The sequence below is a fragment of the Mustelus asterias genome, chromosome 18 (assembly GCF_964213995.1).
Source record: "Mustelus asterias chromosome 18, sMusAst1.hap1.1, whole genome shotgun sequence".
Lineage (NCBI taxonomy): Eukaryota > Metazoa > Chordata > Chondrichthyes > Carcharhiniformes > Triakidae > Mustelus > Mustelus asterias.
The window spans coordinates 26,995,089-27,021,683 of NC_135818.1; the positions used below are offsets into that span (position 1 = coordinate 26,995,089).

The 26,595-nt window shown below is 42.7% G+C and overlaps 2 protein-coding genes across 4 annotated transcripts in view; one reads left to right on the forward strand and one right to left on the reverse strand.

Annotated features, from left to right (window-relative positions):
• Positions 1 to 17,446, reverse strand: part of slc39a9 (solute carrier family 39 member 9) — a 53,485-nt gene extending 36,039 nt beyond the window's left edge. The window contains exon 1 of the mRNA XM_078233628.1: positions 16,999 to 17,446. Coding sequence (XP_078089754.1) covers positions 16,999 to 17,094 — 96 coding nt within the window. The 5' untranslated portion in view covers positions 17,095 to 17,446. The remainder of the gene's footprint in view (positions 1 to 16,998) is intronic.
• Positions 17,447 to 26,595, forward strand: part of LOC144507041 (enhancer of rudimentary homolog) — a 60,476-nt gene continuing 51,327 nt past the window's right edge. Inside the window, exons 1-3 of one of the 3 annotated variants that reach the window (XM_078233629.1) lie at positions 17,447 to 17,887; positions 19,347 to 19,361; positions 26,023 to 26,110. In XM_078233629.1, the coding sequence (XP_078089755.1) occupies positions 17,810 to 17,887; positions 19,347 to 19,361; positions 26,023 to 26,110 (181 nt within the window). In that variant the 5' untranslated portion in view covers positions 17,447 to 17,809. Of the gene's footprint in view, positions 17,897 to 19,346; positions 19,362 to 26,022; positions 26,111 to 26,595 lie in introns of all 3 variants that reach the window. The other 2 variants (XM_078233630.1, XM_078233631.1) reach the window with 2 other exon arrangements.

The following is a 26,595-nucleotide window of genomic DNA, read 5'->3' on the forward strand; positions in this document are numbered from 1 at the left end:
GGTCAAGAAGCCAATTTTGTATCCAATTGGCTACCTCACCTTGGATCAGGTGAGATTTAACCTTGTGCAACAACCTACCGTGCGGTACCTTGTCAAAGGCCTTGCTAAAATCCTTGTAGACAACGTCAACTGCACTGCCCTCATCTACTTTCTTGGTTACCCCTTCAAAAAACTCATACAAATTTGTGATACATGATCTTCCACTCACAAAGCCATGCTGACTGTCCCTAATCTGTCTTTGCCTCTCAAAATGCCTCTGGATCCTGTCTCTCAGAATACCTAACAACTTACCCACTGCAGATATTAGGCTCACCAGCCTATAGTTCCCAGACTTTACCATGCAGCCCTTCTTAAACAAAGACACAACATTTGCCATCCTCCAATCTTCATGCACCTCACCTGTGGCTGTCGATGATTCAAATATCTCTGCTAGGGGACCCGCAATTTCACCCCTAGCCTCCCACAATATCCTGGGATACACTTCATCAGATCCCAGGGATTTACCTACCTTGACGCACTTTAAGACTCCCAGCACTACCACCTCTGTAATATGTACATTCCTCAAGATATCGCTATTTATTCCCCCAAGTTCCCTAACATCCATGCATTTCTCAACAGTAAATACTGATGAGAAATATTAATTTAGAATCTCACCCATATCTTGTGGATCCGCACATAGACAACCTTGTTGATCCTTAATTTAATGGAATAGCTCCTGGTTCTCAAAGACAAGATTGAAGACAGTTTAAGGAGAGAAACTGGAGAAAAACGTGAGTTCAGGGTTAGGGCAGGGGAATCTTTAGAGGAAGTTTGGTTTGGTGGGTTACGGGAAGGGAGCAGGCAGAGGAATTTGATTGAATGGTCTCAATCCTACTGGCAAAGAAGTTGTTACAATTCTAGTCTTTATAAGATTGATATGATTTGGGACTGCCATTTTAAGGCAAAACGAAGGAATCATGTGATCTATTCTGAAGTCTGCCTGACAGCAGGATTGGGGGATGTGATTAAGGGAGTAAAAAGAGGGTCAAATTGTTTTACTGGAAAGAAGGTGCAAGGTGTTGGGAGACAACGACAGCAGTCCGAAAGTCTCCAAAGTCCTAGAAAAATGTTGACAATATTGATTTGTAAACTGATGTAATTTAGATTGACCATTTAATTCTAAGATGAAAGATAGTTGGGGCTTTGGTTCACCAGGCAGGAATGTGGGCAGGAGTTTGCGCTCAGATTGGAAAAATTCGTGAAAGTTAAACCAAGGCTGGAATATTTGCCTCACTAGGAGGAAGAAGTCTCCAGGAAAACATGCATTGTGAAGAACATTTCTGGAGTTAAATGTTTCCAGGTTGGAAAAAGAAAATATTGGAAGTGAACCCTCAGGAGCCAAGAAACGTTTTGGACAGAGTCTCAAAGAATTGAATATTTACTTAAAAGGAAAGTGCAACATATACCTGAAAGCATTTTATTTTGGTTGTGTTAGAAGTTCTGTAAATTAAAATTGCCTACAAAAAAAGCGTTTGGTCAATTGTGCCATTGTTTGTTACAGTAAAGAGTTTAAGGCAGGAAATTCTGCAGAGAGTAACGCACCTCCTGACTCCCCAAAATCTGTCCACCATCTACAAGGAAGTCAGGAGTGTGATGGAATACTCTATGTAGGTGGATTAGTGTAGCTCCAATAACACAAGAAGCTCAACAAAGGAAAGTAAAAAGTAAAGTTTATTTATTAGTCACGAGTAAGGCTTGCATTAACACTGTAATGAAGTTACTGTGAAATTCCCCTAGTCGCCACAGTCCGGCGCTTGTTCGGGTCAATGCACCCAACCAGCACGTCTTTCAGATGTGGGAGGAAACCGGAACACCTGGAGGAAACCCACGCAGACACAGGGAGAACATGCAAACTCCACACAGACTTCATTCACCCAAGCCGGGAATAGAATCCAGCTCCCTGGCGCTGTGAAGCAGCAGTGCTAACCACTGTGCTACCGTGCAGCACACTTGACTGGCACCACCACCTTCAACATTCAGTACCTCCCATCAGCAAGCACAATGGCAGCAGTGTGCACCATCTACAAGATACACTGCAACAACTCACCAAGGTTTCTTTGACAGTACCTTCCAAATCTGTGACCTCGACTACCGAAAAGGACAAGGGAGGCAGATGCATGGGATCATCACCTGCAAGTTCCCCTCCAAACCACACACTATCCTGACTTGGAACAATATCACCATTCCTTCACTGTTGCTGGATCAAAATACTGAAGCACCCTTCCTAACCCCACTGTGTACCTACATCATATAGACTGCAACAGGTCAAAAAGTGACTCACCGCCGTTTTCTCAACTGCATTTGGGGATGGACAACAATTTCTAGCCTAGCCAATGACACCCACATCCTGTGAATAAATATTTAAAAATGTTAAAATGTGAACTCTTACTGTGTCATCCATTTAACTATTAACTAGAGGTTTGGTTTCTTTATAGAAGTTATTAGTCTCTACAGGGATTGTAAGAAAGTCCATTATCTTCTCACACTTATTGTTAGAGATGAGGTTGGAGGAGAAAGGGGGAGATGAGTTCAAAACTGTCTATAGAAAAGAAGTGGGTGCGTGTGTGTGTGTGTGTGTATGTGTGTGTGTGGTATCCTTCATTCCAACAGTTTTAACTGACAAGGGCAGGACCCAATAGTACTTTGTGATCTGGCAGTGAATAGTAACTAATTATATGCCATACTCTTTCAAGTTGCATCTCTTGAAGCTAAGCAAAGAGAGATGATGGCCATACTAGGGGAAATAGCCAGTGATTCAGTGTAATGGTTATAAGTAGTGGCCATGACATCAAAGATGGAGCTGCCAGTACACTTTAGCATGTCAGGAGCTATAGAAATACCATGGTGAACGAAGGGCCAAAGGGTAGACAATGGGATTATGAAAGTGAGGTTGTAATTGGGAATAGTGTATTCTAGGTCAGACACAGAAATAAGGAAGGTCGGGACGTGGTTGAAGTGTGATACAAGGAAGCAATCAGAGATGGCCTTACTGGTGAATGACATAAATGGGAGTTGCGAGGGTACGGGAGATGGCAAGGTTAAGGGAGTGGCCATGAATACAGGTTGGGGAGTCTCATTGCAATTCTCAATTGTTCCCTCCAAGTTTCAAATCTTACCCAGGCCTCATTTCTAATCATCCACCTGCACCATGAACTCATGCCTTACTATCTAGTTATGAGTTTAAGGGAGAGGCACAGTTATAGATTTCTGTTCTTCCTTAGGCATTCCTCAGGACCAAGAGTCATTTGCTTCTACTCTGGTTTGGGTTTTTAGGCGCACTCCCTGCAGATACGGTGGGCCAGCTGGATGTCTTTGGGCACGATGGTGATTTGCCTTGCTTGGACGGCACACAGGCCAATGTCTTCAAAAGAGGGCCATGAGGACAGAGTCCTGGAAGCGCAGGTCGGTCTCGAAGTCCTAAATGATCTCCTGCACCAGGCGCTGGAAGGGCAGTTTGCGGATCAGCAGCTCGATGGATTTCTGGTAGTCACAGATCTTTTGCAGAGCCACAGTGCCGGGCCAGTAGCAGTGAGGCTTCTTCACTCCACCCGTGGCTCTTGCAGGCAGATTTGGTAGCTAGCTGTTTACAGGGAGTTTTCCCTCTGATCAACTTGGTCCTACTCATTGTAGTAAACTCTGTGTAACACAAAGGCTGATAGGTTTGGAGATGGTTGATTAGTCTAATGAGTGAGTGATCAGCAGACTGCCACATGGAAAGCAGGTGATGCTTGAATGATCAAGTAAGGGATTTTGTGCTTCTCAACAAAATCTTTGTTTCCAAATAAACTTTCTCTATCTTCATCGGTTACAAGCCAGGGTCCCCCATGAGCCAATCAGGATGTTTGAGCTTCTCAGGGATGCTTTGAAGACATTTTTAAAGCTTTTCTGCTGTCTTCCTTGGAGTCTCCTGTTGCAACAAATGATATGTTGTGCCCAGTGGGACTGGTTTTGTGTGATTAGCACCTTGGTGCTGGGCACATTGGTTTGGGAGAGGATAGGAGTTGGTTGGAAGAAGTCCATAGTTTCCCAGGTGTTTTGTGAAATGCCCATTTTCTCACATGCTTCAGAGAAGGAGTCAACAATGACCTGCAGCTTAGTTTCTAAGTGAGTATACACAAAAGCATGATAGAGGAAAAATGACCATAGTTGGAGATGGTGCAGATTGAAACAGTTCCTATTGATCTGTACATTATCTCTTTGCCTTTGGGTAGTTTGATGAAGATGAAGTATTGCAGCAGGAAAGATGGAAAAGAGGGTTGGTGCAATAACAGAGCATTTTCTGACCTCAAATCTTCATAGATTGGGTCTGTGGTGGTTCCATTGATCAGAATCATGGCTAGCATGCCATCATGGACTAGGCAGGGGATGGTGACAAAATTCTGAGGCCAGCCAAATTTGGGGAGGTTATTCCATAGGTCTTTATGGTGGACAGAGGCAAAGGTGTTCATTCAGTCGAAAAAGGTCATGTACCGATTGCTGCTGATCTTGTATTTTTCTTTGAGGATGAAGATCAAGTTTGTGGTGTCGCCTGATGGGAGAAACTTCATTGCGACTCTGGAAGAAGCTCTTTGTTCACTGGGCTAAGGAGAATCCTAGCAATTATCTTACCTGTGGCAGACAGTAGGAAAATTCCATGTAGATACTTGTTTTCCTTCTTGAATAAAGTCACTATCACAGCTTTCCCCTGATATGACCTGTCATGCACTTCTCTCCCAGGTGAAGGATGAGGTTGCGCAGCCATGCCAGGAGTGCATCTCCGTGTTTCAGAGCTTATGCAGGGATTCCATTTGCTCCAGGGACTTAGTTGTTTTTCAGCTGTTGAATGGCTTTTTCAACTTTACTCCAGGCTAGGGTGGTGGCAAGACTGAGCAGGATGAGTTTCAAAAGAATGTAGTTGTGGGAGTTCATGTTGAAGACAGAGTCCCAGTGGAAGAGTTCTTCAGAATGCACTCTCCAGCATGCACTGACCTCATCCTTGATGAGCTCCCCTCTACGCTTGGCTACCAATCGGATGGACCCTCAGGTGCTTAAGGCATAGATTGTCTTGACAACACTGAAGGAACTGCTCATAACATTGCTTGATGTCCAATTTTCTTTCTACGCACCATTTGTTCTTTATGCTGTGGACTTTACGCAATACCATGGCCTCAGATGCCTGTAGGATCGCTGCTTTTCTCTTCAGGAGTTACGAAAACTTTGTGCTTGTGGTCAATTAGGTTCTGTATCTCTTGCTTGCTTTTGTCAAACCATCAAAAGTTTCCCAGTAGAGAGGCCAAGAACCTCTTCATAGGTGTTGGTTATGGTGGACTTTAGGATCGAAAAGACACTATGGGCACACTGCAGCGCCTGGTGGCTGGAGATCAAGAGGTTGGCAGTGTGCATTGACTGAGAAGAACCGTCTTGGTGGGATCTTTGAGACCTTCAATATTATCTCGCATTACACATTTCCATATCTACATCATCATTGAGTAGTTGGTGTTCACAGATGACAAGTGCAAAATACAAACTCATTAAGCATTCAATAAGATGTGGACTATTTACAAAAGAAACTAATGTGCCAACATACGGTAGAAACTATTTTGACTCAAAATAATTCATAAGTGTGTACTAGTGCCCTGGTCCTGATGGAATGCATCGCAGGGTACTAAAAGAGATGGCAGGAGAAATAGCAAATGCACTAGTGGTAATTTACCAAAATTCACTGGACTCTGGGGTGGTTCCCGCAGGTTGGAAAACAGCAAATATGACGCCACTGTTTAAAAAAGGTAGACAAAAGGCAGGTAACTATAGGCCGGTTAGCTTAACTTCTGTAGTAGGGAAAATGCTTGAATCTATCATCGAGGAAGAAATAGCGAGACATCTGGATATAAATTGTCCCATTGGTAAGACGCAGCATGGGTTCGTGAAGAGCAGGTCATGTTTGACTAATTTGGTGGAATTCTTTGAGAACATTACATGTGCAGTGGACAATGGGGAACCTGTGGATGTGGTGTATCTGGATTTCCAGGAGGCATTTGACAAGGTGCCACACCAAAGACTGCCACATAAGATAAAGGTGCACGGTGTTACGGGTAATGTATTAGAATGGATAGAGGATTGGTTAACTAACAGAAAGCAAAGAGTGGGGGTAAATGGGTGGTTTTTGGTTGGCGATCAGTGACTAGTGGTTGCCTCAGGGATCAGTGTTGGGACCGCAATTGTTTACGATTTACATAGATGATTTGGGGACCAAGTGTAGTGTGTCAAAATTCGCAGATGACACTAAGATGGGTGGCACAGCAAAGTGTGCAGAGGACGCTGAGAGTCTGCAAAGGGATAAAGATAGTCTAAGTGAGTGGGCAAGGGTTGGCAGATGGAGTACAATGTTGGTAAATGTGAGGTCATCCATTTTGGTAGCAAAATGGACTATTATTTAAATGATAAAAAATTGCAGCATGCTGCTGTACAGAGGGACCTGGGTGTCCTTGTGCAGGAATCTCAAGAAGTTGGTTTGCAGGTGCAGCAGGTAATTAAGAAAGCAAATGGAATTTTGTTCTTTATTGCGAGAGGGATGGAGTTTAAAAACTGCGAGGTTATGTTGCAGCTGTGTAAGGTGCTGGTAAGGCCACACCTGGAGTACTGAGTACAGTTTTGGTCTCCTTACTTGAGAAAGGATAATCTGGCACTGGAGGGGGCACAGAGGAGATTCACTCGGTTGATTCCGGAGTTGAGAGGGTTGGCTTATGAGGAGAAACTGAGTAGACTGGGGCTATACTCATTGGAATTCAGAAGAATGAGGGGAGATCTTACAGAAACATATAAGATTATGAAGGGAATAGATAAGATAGAAGCAGGGAAGTTGTTTCCACTGGCGGGTGAAACTAGAACTAGGGGGCATAGCCTCAAAATAAGAGGAAGCAGATTTAGGACTGAGTTGAGGAGGAACTTCTTCACACATAGGGTTGTGAATCTGTGGAATTCCCTGCCCAGTGAAGCAGTTGAGGCTACCTTATTGAATGTTTTTAAGGCAAGGATAGATACATTTTTGAAAAGTAAAGGAATTAAGGTTTGTGGCGAGTGGGCGGGTAAGTGGAGCTGAGTCCACAAAAAGATCAGCCATGATCTTATTGAATGGCGGAGCAGGCTCGAGGGGCCGGATGGCCTACTCTTGCTCCTAGTTCTTATGTTCTTATACATAAGGCGCATTGTATGATATTAAATTACTACTATGACACTATAATGAGTGCCTTCTTTTTAGAAACAAACCCTTTTCAAAATAACAGCACTTCAAATTCTTTAGGAATTCAAAATGAAAATCTCCTCCCTCTAAAAGAGGCTCACTGAGCTCTCCGCATGCCATAGGAAGATCCACCTATCCCCAATAAAAACTTATTTAACTCCTCGATATATCATAACTAGTTAGGGTTTGACTTATTCAGCAGAACGGGAATAGAATACAGCTCATTATAGTATAGCTCCTTCCTACTCACTGTTACATAATCAGAGACAGACAATATCATTTCTGCAGCTAATAGGCAGTTGAAACTCTGCAATCTCTCCAGAAAATGGAAGTGAAAGAAATATTAGATATATAAAAACATGGTAAAAAGGAAGAAAATTACAAAAGAAAATGAGTCAGATTTCGGTTTATATCAAAAGACACAAAAGAAAACTTAAGCAATCAAAGATAAACAATTCACACTGAACCAAAGGAGGGGACATTAGTGACCAAAATCTTGGCCAGAAGTGGGCTTACAAAAATAGAAAAGGAAGAATAAGATTAGAGATTCAGCTACTATTGTGAGTGGCATAGAGGACAAGAAGAAAAGTCAAGGAGGAAATAAAGAGTGAAAAATAGAACTCAAAGGAAGAGACAACTATAGATGTAGTTGTACAAATGTACCAAATACATTTTAAAATGTATTTTAAAATATTCATTTATCCTACGGCAATGCAACAGGAGATTAGCCCATTTTTAAAAGTGTTACTTTAAGTCCTTTACTATGCTGAGTTAGCTGATCTCAGTTTTCATGGAAATAGGTGTCGTTGATGCTTCTGGGTTAATCATAGAAATCATCATAGAAACCCTACAGTACTGAAAGAGGCCATTCGGCCCATCGTGTCTGCACCGACCACAATCCCACCCAGGCCCTACCCCCATATCCCCACATATTTTACCCGCTAATCCCTCTAATCTACACATCCCAGGACACTAAGGGGCAATTTTAGCATGGCCAATCAACCTAACCCGCACATCTTTGGACTGTGGGAGGAAACCGGAGCACCCGGAGGAAACCCACGCAGACACGTGGAGAATGTGCAAACTCCACACAGACAGTGACCCAAGCTGGGAATCGAACCCAGGTCCCTGGAGCTGTGAAGCAGCAGTGCTAACCACTGTGCTACCGTGCCGCCCTTTAAGGAAGGATCTACCTGATCTGAACATCAGTACTGTCATCCAGAGAGACCTGCATAAACACTGCACTTGGGTGGGGAGGAGAGAACTCACTATGAAGGCTCCCTGGTCCTAGTCTTTTTGGCATGCACTACCATGTCACTTCGAAAACTTATTTCAACAGCATTAAACCCATCACACCCCTACCTCTCTTCAGTTCCAAAGTCATGCGGGACTCAAAACACTAACTCTGTTTCTCTCTCCACAGATGCTACCAGACCTGCTGAGTTTTTGAGCACTCTATTTATTAGTGTCACAAGTAGGTTTACATTAACACTGCAATGAAGTTACTGTGAAAATCCCCTAGCCACCACACTCCGGCACGTGCTCGGGTACTGAGGGAGAATTTAGCATGGCCAATGCACCTAACCAGCATGTCATCCGGACTGTGGGAGGAAACCAGAGCACCCGGAGTAAACCCATGCAGACACGGGGAGAACATGCACTCCGCACAGACAGTGACCCAAGCCAGGAATCGAACTTAGGTCCCTGGCGCTGTGAGGCAGCAGTGCTAACCACTGTGCCACTGCTTTATTTCAGATCACCAGCATGCGCAGTGTTTTGCTTTTATTCCCACTTACCAATCTCCCTCTTCCCTGGCATCATTTTGGAAAACCTCCCCTGCATCCATTCCAAGGCCTTGAAAATCTAGCTAAACTGTGGTGCCCCGAATTGTACACAGTACTTACACCAGCTGAAGCTTATACAATGATTTAAAGGCTTGACATGACTTCCCTGATATTATACTCAATTACTCTATTTGCAAAGACAAGTATCCTATAGTTTCTTAATCATATTCTTAACTTGCTTTGCCACCTTTAGAGTTTGAGAATGTACAAACCACCGCCCACACTCAAAACCAGGTCCCTATGCCCTTGCACACCCTCAAAATAGTATTATGTAGATTATACTGACTCACCATGTTGTTTCTCCCAAAATGCATCATTTCACACATTAATATAGTTTAAAATCTAACTTCCATGTGTCTGTAATGTCATTAATTTGTGCCTTCCTAAAATATGCTACAGAGAGAGCACCTCAACTCTGCAACTTCAGCATTAAATCTGTGCCAGATTTTTCGGGGAAAAAATCAGGAGCCCTTAATTTAGTGAGTATGATCTCTAAGCCATTCGGAGCATTTCGGACACTGCTAGTTTTCAGGTAGCCAGATTTGATGTACTCTACTTATACTATCTTAGTCATTATTTACTGTGTTGCCAAGTCTTATATAAGCTTCAAACTTAAAGTTGTACTGCCAATACCCAAGTAGTTTATATACAAAAAGATTGTCTAGCCCAGAGGGTTGTGGATGCTACATTGGTGAATGTACTTAAGCCTGAGATAAGCAGATTCTTGATTAGTATGGAAATTAAGGGATTTGGGGAGTGGATGAGAAAGTGGAGCAGAGGCAAAAGATCAGCTATGATTGTACTGAATAACAGAGCAGGCTTGAAGGGCCACATCAAAGAATCCCCACAGTGCAGGAGGAGGCCATTCGGCTCATTGAACCTGCACCGAACAATGTGGAAAATTGCCCAAGCATGTCCTGTACACAAAAATAGGACAAATCCAACCCGGCCAATTACCACCCAATCAGTTTACTCTCGATCATCAATAAAGTGTTGGAAGGGGTCATCAACAGTACTATCAAGCAATAACCTGCTCAGTGATGTCCAGCTTGGGTTTCGCCAAGGTCACTTAGTTCCTGACCTCATTACAGCCTTGGTTCAAACATGGACAACAGAGCTGAATTCTAGAAGTGAGGCGAGAGTGACAGCTCTTGACATCAAGGCCGCATTCAACCGATTGTGGCATCAAGGAGCCCTAGTGAATCTGGAATCAATGGGTATCAGGGGGCAAATTCTCTGCAGGTTGGAGTCATACCTGGTACATAGGAAGATGATTGTGGTTATAGACGGTCAGTCATCTCAGCTGCAGGACATCTCTACAGGAGTTCCTCAGGGTAGTGTCCTAGGCCCAACAATCTTCAGCTGCTTCATCAATGACCTTCCCTCCGTCATAAGGTCAGAAGTGGGGATGTTCGCTGATGATTGCACAATGTTCAGCACTATTTGCGACTCCTCAGATACTGAAGCAGTCCATGTTCAAATGCAACAAGATCTGGACAATATCCAGGCTTGGGCTGACAAGTGGTAAGTAACATTCGCACCACACAAATGACCATCACCAATAAGAGACACTCTAACCACTTCCCCTTGACATTCAATGGTGCCACCATCACTGAATCCCCCACTGTCAACATCCTTGGGGTTACCATTGACCAGAAACTCAACTGGACTCTCCACATAAATAGTGTCTACAAGAGCAGATCAGAGGCTAGGAATACTGCGGCATAGTAACTCACCTCCTGACTCCCCAAAAGCCTATCCACCATCTACAAGGCACAAATCAGGAGTATGATGGAATACTCCCCACTTGCCCGGATGGGTGCAGCTCCAACAACACTCAAGAAGCTTGACACTATCCAGGACAAAGCAGCCCGCTTGATTGGCACCACATCTACAAACATTCAATCCCCCCATCACCGATGCTCAGTAGGAGCAGTTTGCACTATCTGCAAGATGCACTGCAGCAATTCACTAAAGATCCTTAGACAGCACCTTCCAAACCCACGACCACTTCCATCTAGAAGGACAAAGGCAGCAGATAAATGGGAACACCACTACCTGCAAGTTCTTCTCCAAGCCACTCACCATCCTGACTTGCAAATATATCGCCATTCCTTCGCAGTTGTTGGGTCGAAGTCCTGGAATTCCCTCCTTAACAGTATTGTGGGTGAACCCAGAGCACATGGACTGCAGTGATTCAAGAAGGCAGCTCACCCCCACCTTCTCAAGGGCAACTAGGGATGGGCAATCAATGCTGGCCAGCCAACGACACCCATGTCCCACAAATGAATAAAATAAATCCCTCTTGGCCTGACACTAAGGGGCAATTTATCATGACCAATCAACCTAACCCGCATATCATTGGACTGTGGGAGGAAGCCAGAGGAAACCCATGCAGACATGTGCAAACTCCACACAGTCACCCGAGGCCAGAGTTGAACCCGGGTCCCTGGTGCTATGAGGCAGCAGTGATAACCACTGTGCCACCGTGGTCTATTCCTGTTCCTATTTCTTATGTCCTTACCCCACTGCCTCTTTGGTCAGAAAAACATCCATTCACCATTACTCTGTCTTTTATCCCTTAGCCAATTTCACACCCAGATTACAACTGTTACTATTATGTCATGTGCCTATATTTTCCAAACAAATGGCACCGTTTGAAAGTCCATATGTACCAGGCTTTTCCCAACCTTTTTTATATATATGGAGGAGCCATATATTCTCATTCTTTTCTCACTCAAGGGGCCAGTGAGCAAATTTTGGCAAGATAAGATTTAGCACAACACTAATAAATTTTCAAAAATAAACCAATGTCAAAGCAATAAATTGACCACTTAAAAAATTAATAAAAATGGCCATCAAAAAGTGTCAAGCAGAGTTAACCAATAAAACTGTCTTTATTTTCTTTCTACTTAAGAAACAGAGTTAGAAAGAGACAGTGTAGGTCTCAAGAATTGGTCACCAGTGAAAGAATAGGAACCGGGGTCGAGCCAAGGAGTTTGTGTTTAACTAACACTGACCTTGCAATCAACTCTGGTGATGCATGCTACATGCTGGCTTTGGCAAAATTCAGCTCATTCCCAGTTTCGGGGTTCTCTCTCACACCCACGTTTACACACAGCCTCAGCCTGTAAAGTTTGGACATCTAACTCCAGAGGCGCTATTCAGGACATATCATAGAAATCATAGAAACCCTACAGTGCAGAAGGAGGCCATTCGGCCCATCGAGTCTGCACCGACCACAATCCCACCCAGGCCCTACCCCCACATATTTACCCGCGAATCCCTCTAACCTATGCATCTCAGGGGCAATTTTTAACCTGGCCAATCAACCTAACCCGCACATCTTTGGACTGTGGGAGGAAACCGGAGCACCCGGAGGAAACCCACGCAGACACGAGGAGAATGTGCAAACTCCACACAGACAGTGACCCAAGCCGGGAATCAAACCCAGGTCCCTGGAGCTGTGAAGCAGCAGTGCTAACCACTGTGCTACCGTGCCGCCCACTTCCTCACTCTGCCCTATCTAGGAGTCCAGTTGTTGCAATTCTGCCTCCCCAGCCCACTCTGCCACCTTGAGTCTTATGCTCCTTTAAGGGAGCCTGCACTGGAGGACAAGAGAGAAAATGTGTGGTGAAAACAAAAAGAATATATTCATCCTTCCACTGCTTCTTCAATTAGAAGAGCGTTCCTCTCTGTCTCTCTTTAGACTGATGTTATATGCCCTGTTTATGAACAGAATTCCCACTCACCTGAAGAAGGGGCTTGGAGCTCCGAAAGCTTGTGTGGCTTTTGCTACCAAATAAATCTGTTGGACTTTAACCTGGTGTTGTTAAACTTCTTACTCTCTTTAGACTGACAAACCTATCAGCAGCAAATGGAGGAGAGAACTAGCCTGTGATTGAAGGAGCAGCTCCTTGCAGAATCTATGAACTTCTCCGCAATTTGAAGAGTGACTCCATGAGCGGATAAAGCAGCTTCAGGGCCAGGCTATGACCTGCGAGCCATGGAATAGAAAGGCAAGCCTGATCATAGAAACCCTACAGTACAGAAAGAGGCCATCCTGCCCATCGAGTCTGCACTGACCACAATCCCACCCAGACCCTACTCCCATATCCCTACATATTTTACCCACTAATCCCTCTAACCTACGCATCTCAGGACACTAAGGGGCAATTTTAACATGGCCAATCAACCTAACCCGCACATCTTTGGACTGTGGGAGGAAACCGGAGCACCCGGAGGAAACCCACGTAGACACGAGGAGAATGTGCAAACTCCACACAGACAGTGACCCAAGCCAGGAATCGAACCCAGGCCCCTGGAGCTGTGAAGCAGCAGTGCTAAACACTGTGCTACCGTGCCGCCCATATATGTCCTGATATGTACAATATCTACTTCACCAAATGTCTGTTACTTCAAATAACTTTGGATGGAGAGAGTCCTTTACACTGGGGAACATGGGTTACTTTGCCACAGGGAATGATTGAGGTAGAAACTAGTGCGTCTTTTAAGAGAAAACTGGGTAATGTTTGAACTTGAGTAAGGTTGGGGAGATAGTGGCATAGTGGTAATGGGACTGGACTAGCAATTCGGAAGCCCAGACTAATGGTCCAAGGTCATGGGTTCAGATCCCACCATAGTAACTGGTAGAATTTAAATTCAATTAATAAATTTGGAATATAGTTAGCCTCACCTTTCAATTACCATAGTTCATTGTAAAAACCCATCTGGTTCACTGATATCTTTTGAGAAGGAAATCTGCCATCCTTACCTGGTCTGGCCTGCATGTAACTCCAGGCCAACAGAAATGTGACTAACTCTTAACTACCTACTGAAATGGCCTAGCAAGCCACGCAATTCAATGACAACTGGGATGGACAACAAATGCTGGCCTTGTTGGTGACGTCCACACCCATGAAAAATAAAGAAAGAACTAGGATGCGAGAGATCAAAAGTGAGCGCAAAAAAGAGAACACAAGCACAAACATGTGCAGGTTGGTGGATTTAGTTCATGAATTAAGAAAAAAATGTCAGCAGTGGCTGAATGGCATCCTTCCTAACTAAACATCAAACTAAATACTAGATTAATGCACTTATTATTTAAATTCCATTGAAAGAATAAAATAAATAATGCTGAGATTCACAATTGAGTCAAACAACAATCCCAATTTATACAAATACTATTAAACTAAGAATGCTGGGCAGTTAACAGTTTCATGCTACATTCTCCATGGCAATGCCTCCACCAATCAGCATCCACTTGCCAATCGATCTCTTCTCATGCAATGTAAATTTTGGTTCCCCTTTGCTGTTGGTAATTCCTTGACAGCGGTCTTGATGAGTGCAAGATGAAAAGCTTTGATAGCATGTCTCTTTTTTTCAAGCAACGCTCAAATTAAGAATGATTCAGTCTTAGGATCATATACCAGCAGCTCCAGCAAATGTTCAGAAACCACTGGAGTCACACAGTACAGAAGGAAGCCATTCATCCCATTGTACTAAGGTCAGACCTTGGATTTTAAGTTCTGTCCTCTTATTTACTGATATAATAACCATTCCTAATTCTTCTCTCAAATGCTCCTGAGTAAGTGACATATAATTTCAGGGAGACGTGTTTTGCATGGTGGCATATAGCAGTGTTAATTTGAATATGGTAGTGCAATGAGCAGTAGCTTGCATTATTTGGTTGTCTAGGCAACTAAACTTTTCTACTTCACAACCTAATATAACCTCTACTTGCTTCAAAAACACAGTAATGTTGATGATGTAACCAGCTCTCTGAATGCACTTCCAAGCCAACCAAACATTTGTTTCATACATAGATAAGCCACTCAAAGAACATTGACTATACTGATATGGAAAGCTCTTTACCAATTATTGTAATCCAAACATTATATCTGACAAGTAGATCCTTTTGGTCAGACAAAGCAAAGCAATGTTGTTGTAAAGCACTGACACTTGCAGATGCTGAGGCAGGCATCTGAAATTCACCAATTATTTAATTTGTCAGCCCAGAACATGCAATTTCCAACAGATTGATTTGCAGGGACTGAAGGAATTATGACACCAATTGTTAACGTGGCCTTCATAGAAAGTGACTGAAGTGTTGGGTGCAGGCTACCTAGCCCACTTCCCTTCTGGTGGTGAAAAGACTGGACACTACCCAACTATAAAAAAAAATGGATGAACTTCACCCCAGGAAAAGGTCAATCCAGTGTCCGATGCTGATATCATACTGAATGCTCGGTCAGAACATTGAATACAGGAGTTGGGATGTCTTGTTGAAGTTGTACAAGACATTGGTACGGCCACACTTGGAATACTGTGTGCAATTCTGGTCACCCTATTGTAGAAAGGATATTATTAAATGAGAAAGAGTGCAGAAAAGATTTACTAGGATGCTACCAGGACTTGATGGTTTGAGTTATAAGGAGAGGCTGGATAGACTGGGACTTTTTTCTCTGGAGCGTAGGAGGTTGAGGGGTGACCTTATAGAGGTCTATAAAATAATGAGGGGCACAGATAAGGTAGATAGTCAATATATTTTCCCAAAGGTAGGGGAGTCTAAAACTAGAGGGTATAGGTTTAAGGTGAGAGGGGAGAGATACAAAAGTGTCCAGAGGGGCAATTTTTTCACACAGAGGGAGGCGAGTGTCTGGAATAAGCTGCCAGAGGTAGTAGTAGAGGCGGGTACAATGTTGTCTTTTAAAAAGCATTTAGATAGTTACATGGATAAGATAGGTATAGAGGGATATGGGCCAAATGCGGGCAATTGGGATTAGTTTAGGGGTTTTAAAAAAAAAGGGCAACATGGACAAGTTGGGCCAAAGGACCTAAACGGGTTTCCATGCTATAAACCTCTATGACTCTATCAGGAACATTTATTTGCCTTTATAATTTTTTCTAAAAGTGACAAAGTTAAGCCAATTTTCTGTTGATTTTTAAAAAAAACATAAAAACACAAACATCGAAAGCAAAATGCTGTCACTGCTTTTTAGGCAGGTGCTAACTGATACTGGTGCTGGGAATACATCCAAACGGTGAGCGCCAGCATGCTATTTGACTACACAAGCATCACAGCCAAGTCACAATACTTTGAAGCACACCTCACTGGATCAGCATTGCAGCCTTCTTCAGGGCACTACAAACATTGCCAACAGTGATACCAATGCTTTATTTTAAATACAAAAGACTTCTATAAAAAGGGTCATAATCTAAACAAAGGTTCAGTTGAAGTCGGATGTTATACAAATGTGAATAAACACAACTTAAGTAAAACATCCAGGTTCCTTCTTTCTGACATCAGATTAATATACTTGACTTCCAAACTCAAGCCCAATGTTTCTGGATTGCTCCTACAAACATGTGGAAGCGTTTCATTAAAAAGTATTGAGCACATTTTGAGTTGATGAGACAGAAGTATTTTTCTCTTAAATTGTCACCTCAAAACACATATTTGCAATCTCCCATCAGATTAATATTAAAGGAGCAAATTGTGTCTTTTTGCTCGTGGTTTGTGAAAACATTGGATTCCTTCTGCTGCCATTCCTTCAAATTTAACAGAACATCCAAGTTTTCGGCAGTCAGATAACGATCTAGTAACCAATTACATGACTCAGTCTTACATGAAGAGGAGTTACAGGTGAAGCAAGAACTGCCACCAAACACGAGTTTTAAAAAACAAGCTAAACTCTACCTTTGTTATGTTTCCAAGAGAGATAATCAACCAAGAATGTTTATAATGTCCCTCTTTTTAGGAAAAGGATAGGAAGGCAACTTTGATACACTGGACAGATCTACCGCTGGGGGGGGTTGTTTGAGGTGGATTTAGATGTCAGTAAACGGTGAACTGCCGGCTTGTGAGACAGAGCAGCAGCCAAGCTTCCTGCTTACCTCGGAAAAGTTGAACGCCAAGGGGATGGTACCTGCCACGTAACAGCCGACCAGCATGGCCAAGGAGAGCAGGCTGATGGTGCTAAGATCGTCCATTCTGCCGCCGGAGGGAGATAGGGGTGGGGGGACTGGAGGGAGATGGGGATGAGGGGGGTAAGAGTTTGGGGGGGGGGGGGGGAGGGGAGATGGGATGGGGTGACAGGAGGCGGTTCGAAGTTGGGGGGGTTGGGACAGGCACTCAGTGACCTGCCGACAACAAAAGTCCGCCGCCCGCGGCAATTCGAGGCCAAATTTCACCGAAAGCCCCCTCTTTCCTTTAATGGTTTGCTGAATCAAGCTCCATATTCACTCTACCGGAGGGACAGTGCGACCAGATCTGATCACCGCCCAGTACGGCCACTCTGCCCATAGCAGCGACCGACCCGAGCGTCATCTTCCGGTACTACCCGTCACATCCGGGTCAAAGGGCGCCAGACCGTAACAACTGAGCACCGCGCGATCTAACTCTGAATCAAATAAAATTATAATCTGCCGTTTTCAGAGAAATTATATCCCCCGGTTTACTTCTCCAGGCGATTACACGGAGATTTATTGACGGGTTCAATCCCTCTCCTTTGCCCTTCACAAAGATGGAGACCGCCACAAGTGTTTAGAGAAGGAAGTGTGCGCTCCCCTCCGGGAAACGGCACATTTCAAACCCTGGCTCGCCGGTACTAACAGAGTCGGTATTAGTGTGCTGGGACTTGAAGACTGACACTCTGATCTGGAATGTGTAATTAGGGGACGGTGTGTTTAGGTGCCCCGCACAAAGATGGCGGCGGGGGGCGGTGAGAGTGAGGGCATCGCGCTTCAACCCAGTGGCTCTGAAGCGCCTCAGAAGATCATCATGGTGAGAGGCGTGAGGGAGACCATTAGAATGACTGATAAAGTTTGGGACTGGGGCTCTCCTTAAATTGGAGATTGTATAGCGTGTACACATATCGTATATGACTTGGAAGGAAAATGATCAGTTCCTGGTGGTGGCTGAGGCGCAGTCTGGCCTCTTCTGAACTCAACTCCTGCACAAGTTGTCAGTCAACAATTGGACAATATTATATTTAGAAGTAGGGCTTTTGCTTTTTAAGACAAAAGCTATAAACCTACTAGGTAGAGTTTGTTATTCTGAGTGAGAGTTTTGAATTGAGTTAATTTATTATGTTGGTACAAACTTCAGCAAATTACTAGCAAAGCTAACGAAATTTTTAAAAATATGTATTAATGCATTGAGTTGTTTACACATGAAATACAATTCTGTTTTTATAATTGTTTAAAAATGTTTGGTGCATCCATTACAAATCGCTTTTTGTTCAATTAGCCTGTGGTCTTAGAAACTTCAGCAAATTGCTAGCAAAACTAACGAGATTTTTAATCATATGTATTAATGCATTGATTTGTCTACACCTGAAATACAATTCTATTTTTATAATAGTTTAAAATATTTGGTACATTCATTGGAAATTGCTTTTTGTTCAATTAGCCTATGGTCCCTTAGGTAATGTGCTTTTGTAAATCCAGCATTTTAAAAATATGACAATGAAATCTTGAGGTGTAATTATTTCTTTTTGAAAGAAACTGGAAGGAAAGTTAACTTTTTTGAGGTAAAATAGTTTGGAACAAGGTCCAAGCTCCCTGATCTATGTTTATCAGAAGTGTGTGCTATGTTAAGTATACACTGTCTGGCCACAAAATATAAGCCTAATTGCAAATCTGTTTGAAAAGAGTTTATTTGGAGTGTTATACTGAATTTCTAAAAACAAAACAAATAAATATTCTTCAACAATCACATCTTGCATTGATATCGCACCTTTAATGTGATTAAAAATCATCCCAAAAAAATCTCATGGGAGAAAAATGATTGACACTGAGCCGCATGAAAAAACATTAGGGTAAGTGACCAAAACCTTAGTAAAAGAGGTAGGTTTTGAGGGACAACATGAAAGAGGTTTATGGGAAGGTATTCTAGAACTTGAGGCCCAAGCAGTAGAAAGCACAGATGCTAATGGTGGATTGACAAAAAATGAGCATGTACAAGAGGTTAGCATTGGAGGATCATTGGAAATTCAGAAGATGTATTGCTGGAAGATACATGGGTAATGTGTGTCAAATTCAAGTAGTGAGGGCTGAGAACTGTACTTTAACATTAGTCACTAGCTAGTAGTGACAAACGACACAGCAAAATCAGTGAAGATTGTATAAAAAAACTTGCATGATTTTTGAAGTAATTCAGCAGTGGTGAGAACATATATACATTTACTATAATTCATCTATAGTGCTGGTGTTAATTTCTATGCATTATCTTTATGTTTCAGGCAGTAAACGTACAGGTGAATGTGCTGTTGATGCTTCCAACATGACTGAAACTAGCACGGAACTACCGCATGCATCTAGGAACCCATCCTTAAAATGCAGGAAATCCTGGAAAGTTCTTTAATGTTGGACATTATGTAACTAAAATAAATTCGGAACGAGCTGCCACAAAATGCATAAATCTCTAAACATTGGGATTTATATTACCTGAAGCTAATTCAACCTTGATCATAATTTTGTTATATTAGCTTTAAAATACATTATAGCATTGTAGTGTTAAGCTGGTTTCTTTCTGTCCTCTTCTTGTGATATACAGACGGACCTGTTTAAGGTTACAAATGTCCTTGCAGACAATTGTGTTTCCCATATTGTTGAATAATAAAAGTCACCAAAGTCCCATAGGCTGCTCTCCCCATTTTGGAGAAAGAGTGTGCTGACTAGTGGGGATTTCTGAGGGTCATTACATTCTGAGGGTAAGGGGTTGAAAATAAGGTTCATAAGGAATAACCTCAGTGGGTACAAGAATTGAACCCACACTGTCGCTCCACATCATGAACCAGCCAACTGAGTTAACCGATCCCCTGTTGTTGTCCAGAGGCTTGGCAAACTGGTGATGATGATCCTTTAAAATGTTTGAAGTTATATACAGGATCTGTGTATACTAAATAAATTTAGGATACATAGTTCTGAATTTATTTTAAATTTAGGATAGGATGTTCTTGCAATTTTAGATGCGTTGCCTTATTCCAATTGTGAAATTCCAGTTCTTATGAATTGCTGTAAGATGACAGAAAAGTCATTTAAAAAAAATTTTAAACAGGTTTCTGTATGGGTTTTTATCTAAATGAATTCACAATACAAATGTCTCTCTTGTGCTTTCCAATCAAAAGCAAACTAATCCTTGGAAATTTCTGATATTGTTAGACTGAGTCAACATAGTTTTCTGAAAGGGAAATCATGTGGTGAGTTTCTTGAGGTTGAAACTGCCAGATTACAGTTCATGGGACTGGGGGATAGATAATAAATTATCAGAGGAAGTATTGGTTAAGAGGCAAATTATTAAACAGGTGATATTCAGGTTTAGTAACTAGAAATTAGTGGATTGCCACAAGGATCACTGCTTGTGCCTTAGCTATTTGCAGTATGTGTTAAATGAGGGGACAGTGTTTTATATCCACATTGTTGATAATACTAAGCTAGATGGGAAAGAAAACTGAGGAGATGTAAAGAGGCTGCAAAAGGATATAATAAATGTCATCGTCAGATTATTCACCTTACAGCCTTCTGGACTTGGTCTGAAGTTGTTGAACTCAGTATTATGTCTTTCTGTATGATAGAGCAAGCTCGGTCGACCATGTGGCCTAATCCTCATATTATATTTTTATTTCTTTGTCTCTGACTTTCTCTGAAAATTCTTTCTCAATCACAAGTTTGTGTACTGCTGCCCCCTCCAGAGCCACAGTATGCTTCTGACTGAGGCTGGTTAAAATTTCCACCCAAACTAATTGATTTTTATTTTTTTTCTCTGTATTATTTTGGCCCAAATATTCCAAGCGGGATCAGAACCTCTGTTTCCGACCCTGATCAGACAAAAAATACCCACTTATCGTCCTCCGATTTTCCTGGGAAATTTTCCAATGGAGGATCCTTCCAAACTCAGTCAGTGTAGGAAATCTTTGGACATCAGCAATGGGAATCTGTGCAAAATCTACACTCCCTTTTTTTTAACTCATTAGCTGCCATATTCTGGTCAGTAAAATGTTTAAATGGCCCAAAGCTTCTTTGAAAAGCCACGTAAAGCAGGTAAAGGGGATAGGGTGGCGAGGTTGACTCGAGTTGTAGGGCAGTTGGGTGATAGGGGGCTAGTCAGATTGAGTCAGGAGACTTTACTCGGCACGGGGTGGGTGGGAATGGACTGTTTGGGGGGGTGGAGAGGGTTGGGGCCGGGGAGTCAGTTGTATTATTATCCAGGAGTTACACTAGGATTTTGCTGTACAACATTCTCCTGAGAAGCTACTCGGGGAAGTAATTTGGAACTATCCAAAGTCGGACAGCACGGTGACATAATGGTTAACACTGCTGCCTTACCGCGCCAGGGACCCAGGTTCAATTCTAGCTTTGGGTGACTGTGTGGAGTTTACACGTTCTTCCCAAGCCTGTGCGTTTCCTCCGGGTGCTCTGGTTTCCTCCCACAGTCCAAAGATGTGCGGGTTAGGTTGATTGGCCATGCTAAATTGTCCCTTAGAGTCAGGGGGATTAGCGGAGTGAATGTGTGGGGTTACAGGGATGGGGCCTGGGTGGGATTGTTGTCGGTGCAGATTCAATGGGCTGAATGGCCTCCTTCTGCCCTGTAGGGACTCTATGATTCAAAGTCTTTGACTCTATCTCAAGAGTTGATGGCTTTTTCAGAGGGTCCTGGGGTAAAGGTGAATTGCCCATCGGGATGTTCAAACCTGGGAAATTCCCACAGAGTCAGTGCATTTGGACTTTTGAGGGGCCACACAGTGCATCTTGGGGGTACACCCAGCCTCTGGTGATTGAAGACCAGTGGGTTCAGGCCTTCCTTTTATGGCTAGCATTTTATCTTTGATGCTTTACTTTATAACCCGAGGCAGCAGAATTCATCCTTAGCTTTGCTATTTCTTCTGTTTTTTGAACTGCTGTTCTCTTTTTGAGGCTTTCCAATGTCAAAGCATTGTTTTTGGGATCCTTATCTGGCTTAATGAGCTGCTTGTGATTCCAGCTGTGCCAAGAGCTTGCAAGTGTTGATCCACCCAAATAAATCTATGAATTCAAAATAAAATGTTTTACTCAGTAGTTGCTAATACAGGGAGTGGTTGAGAATGGTGTCAATATGTTTTAAAGAAAAGTTCAAAAGAGATGGAGAAGATTGTGCTGATCGGGTGAGGTGAAATAGGGTGGGAGAAGGCTTGTATGGAGCATAACGGTTGGAATAGACCGAGCACTTGGGGTGAATAACCTATTCCTGTACTGAAGACTGATTAGCAGTTTACATACTGGACGGCATGGTGGCACAGTGGTTAGCACTGCTGCCTCACAGAGCCATGGACCTGGGTTCAATTCCCAGCTTGGGTCACTCTCTGTGTGGAGTCTGCATGTTCTCCCTGTGTCTGCGTGGGTTTCCTCCAGGTGCTCCGGTTTCCTCCCACAGTCCAAAGATGTACTGGTTAGGTGCATTGGCCATGCTAAATTCTCCCTCAGTGTGCCTGAGCAGGTGCTGGAGTGGGGCAACTAGGGGATTTTCACAGTAACTTTATCGCAGTGTTAATGTAAGCCTACTTGTGACATTAATAAATAACATACATGCATAAGAGGTCAGTAGTTGAGCAGCAAACTAGAAATGGTTTGTGAACCAGCTTGTTCCAGAGGCTTTGTTTCATACTCACGCTGTGCTTTTAATTTTCACACTCACCTGACTAAAGCTTAGATTGCTGGCAAACTCGAGGAAAGTACGTGTTGTAAATAAAATAGTGTAATGGTGCTGCCCAGTTTTAATATGCTGAATGTTTCAAAACAATGTAAAAAACTTTAAGAGCAGAAAATGCTGGAAAAAGTCAGTAAGTCCTGCAGCATCTATGGAGAGAGAAACAAAGTTTTAAGTCCAGTTTGACTCTTAGATTCTGGCATTTTCTGTTTTTATTTCAGATTTCCAGCTTCTGTAATTTTTTTAATTTTAGTAAAAACAATTTTGATACCTGTCTTAGTTTCTATCAGATTTCCTCTTCACTATTCTTTCCTGCTTTTAATTTATTTCCATTTTACAGAAATCTATTTCCATTTTTAGTTGTAGCCTATGTGAGCCCTAGTTTAACAGGTCACTTGCGACACCTTGACTAATTTCTATATGCTTTAACTATGTAATTAATCCCCTGAACTCATTAATACAGCAGATAGTCACTGGATTTTCAACTGATCTGTACATAAACTTCTCTTTCCCGAGTGAGAGTTTATATTTCTTTCAGTAGATTTGTATTTGAAGGTCATCTTAACTTGCCTGTTTCTCAATAATTCATCAAAAATGGAGATAATGTTTTGGAAATGCTGTGTTAACATTGAATGGTTCTGTTTATATTACACTTCCAGTTTATTTCGCTCTCTATTTCTTCAGATCAAGATTGGTTCACAGTCTTCTCAGCTGATTCTGTTTCTTTCCTGCCAACCTTTCCCTCACTCCTCACCCAAGAAACATATTTCTATTTGTTGCCAATCTTTCAATGTCTATGGTGTAAAGTGATGTGGAGATGCCGGCGTTGGACTGGGGTAAACACAGTAAGAAGTCTCACAACACCAGGTTAAAGTCCAACAGGTTCATTTGGTAGCAAAAGCCACTAGCTTTCGGAGCGCTGCTCCTTCGTCAGGTAAGTGGGAGTTCTGTTCACAAACAGGGCATATAAAGACACAAACTCAATTTACAAAATAATGGTTGGAATGCGAGTCTTTACAGGTAATCAAGTCTTAAAGGTACAGACAATGTGAGTGGAGAGAGCGTTAAGCACAGGTTAAAGAGATGTGTATTGTCTCCAGCCAGGACAGTTAGTGAGATTTTGCAAGCCCAGGCAAGTTGTGGGGGTTACAGATAGTGTGAAATGAACCCTAGATCCCGGTTGAGGCCATCCTCATGTGTGCGGAACTTGGCTATCAGTCCCTGCTCAGCGACTCTGCGTTGTCGTGTGTCGTGAAGGTTGTCTTGGAGAACGCTTACCCAAAGATCAGAGGCCGAATGCCCACCAAAATAAACCCCATCAGTCTCGCAGCAGACACAGAGGAATTCATAAGGCGAATGAGGCTGCGGGAGTTCTTCCACAAACCCCAAGAGGCCAACAGTGAACATTCAGCCTCTGATCTTCGGGTAAGCGTTCTACAAGACGGCCTTCACAACAACGCAGAGTCGCCAAGTTCTGCACACATGAGCATGGCCTCAATCGGGATCTTGGGTTCATGTCACACTATCTGTAACCCCCACAACTTGCCTGGGCTTGCAAATTCTCACTAACTGTCCTGGCTGGAGACAATACACATCTCTTTAACCTGTGCTTAACGCTCTCTCCACTCACATTGTCTGTACCTTTAAGACTTGATTACCTGTAAAGAGTCGCATTCCAACCATTATTTTGTAAATTGAGTTTGTGTCTTTATATGCCCTATTTGTGAACAGAACTCCCACTTACCTGACGAAGGAGCAGCGCTCCGAAAGCTAGTGGCTTTTGCTACCAAATGAACCTGTTGGACTTTAACCTGGTGTTGTGAGACTTCTTACTATGGTGTAAAGTAGCAGACCACTGAGTGCCGTTGGGTACAAGTGGAACTTTCATTACTTATTAATTGGTAAGTGGATGTAATGCAGCTTATTATTGTAGCAATGGGCTTTCACCAAAGTTTAAATGTGTGGTAGTTTAGCATCTGGATTTCTAGAATAAAAGTATATGCACTGGACACTTTTGCATTGCTGATCCAGTTCTTTCCTGGTAAGCAAATCCCCATAGCTTGTTAAAAGAATACACAGGGCAGTTTTAATCTGCATTTTTATATTCAGCGGGTGTGGTTCTACAGTGAATTTCCCTGTTCATGCCATGAGCAGATTTCTAAACTCTGGCAGCACGAAACAACTGAACATTGATGAGGTTCTTTCAGGTCATGGAACTCGTGATGGAGGAAGAAAGGAAGAGAAGTTGATTTACGGGCGGCTAATCAGTCAGGCACAAGCCAGTTGAATGTTCACAATAGCTACTGCCCTTTATTGTGGCATTGTTTCAGGCAGCATCAGACTTCTTGAAAGTCTGGTTATGCTGCAAGTGCTCCCTTCTCTACATTGACACTCCTGTTAAAGTTGTATTGTGGAACTAGTGCCATCCTATTTGTACTGTGGCACTACTGTCAAAGAGGAGTTTGCCTCCACCACCACTGCAGCACTGTCAATGCAGTAACAGTGACTATCTTAGAAGTTGGGTTGTCAGCTTATCTTCTGTGAAATGGAAAATAGTGCATTCTGAGGAATTTGAAAAAGCATCTGAAGTATGCAAACAGAAGTTTGTTTTTCACATATACAGTAATAAACAACAATTAACTAAAATTGAAAACCCTTGCATCAACCTTCTGTGGTTGTGAAATCACAGCACAGAAAGTGGCCATTCAGCTCATCAGGCCTGTGCCAGCTCTTTGAAAGAGCCACCATCTGCTGTTTCCCCAAAGGCTTGCAAATGTCTCAGTTAAAGTATATATCCTATTCCTAGAGTGTTATGAATCTTTGGAATTTTCTATTGCAAAGGGCTGTGGATGCTCAATGATGAAGTATGTTCAACAGATAATTTGAGTTTTGGGCATTAAGAAAATCAAGAACTATGGGGATAGGATGAGAAGATGAAGTTGATCTTAATTAATGGTGGTGCAGGTTTAAGGGGCCTCCAGCTCCTATTTCCTTATGTTCCCTATTGAAAGTTACTACTGGATCTTTTTCCACCACCTTTTCAGACAGTGCACTCTAGATCACAGTAAGCTACTGCATAAAAACATTCTCATCCATTGTTTGAATTTTAAGATACTTTGCAATATTTTAAATCCCTTTTTGCTTCAGAAATGGAAGTTAAAAAGAGGCGGAACGTGGAGCAAAAGAGGGTGTAACTACCGAGCATCTAACGTGATTCCTTTCTCTCTCCTTAGTCACACACGATTTTGCTAGTTCAGCCCACCAAAAGGCCAGAAGGGAGAACATATGCTGACTATGAATCTGTAAATGAATGTATGGAAGGTGAGTCCTGCTCCCTTGCTTTGTGTTCATGCCTAGGTTACAAGAACATGCATTATATATAGTGCCTTTCAGAATGTCAGGACGTGCCAAAGTATTTTACAACCAATGCAGTACTTTTGAAGTCAGTGCTGCCTTTATTGTAATGTGGGAAACAGACCAGCAGCCAATTCTCACACTGCAAGATCCCACAAACTACAATGAGTTAATGACCAAATAATTTGTTTTTACTGATGGTTGAGGAATACATATTGGCTAGAACACCTAGAATTCTCTTGCTCTTGTTCGATTAATGTCTTGTGATCCCTTGCACACACCTAAGAGAGCAGGCGTCTTCTAGCATCTCATAAGAACAAAGAACAATACAGCACAGGAACAGGCCCTTCGGCCCTCCAAGCCCGCACCGCTCCCTGGTCCAAACTAGACCATTCTTTTGTATCCCTCCATTCCCACTCCGTTCATGTGGCTATCTAGATAAGCCTTAAACG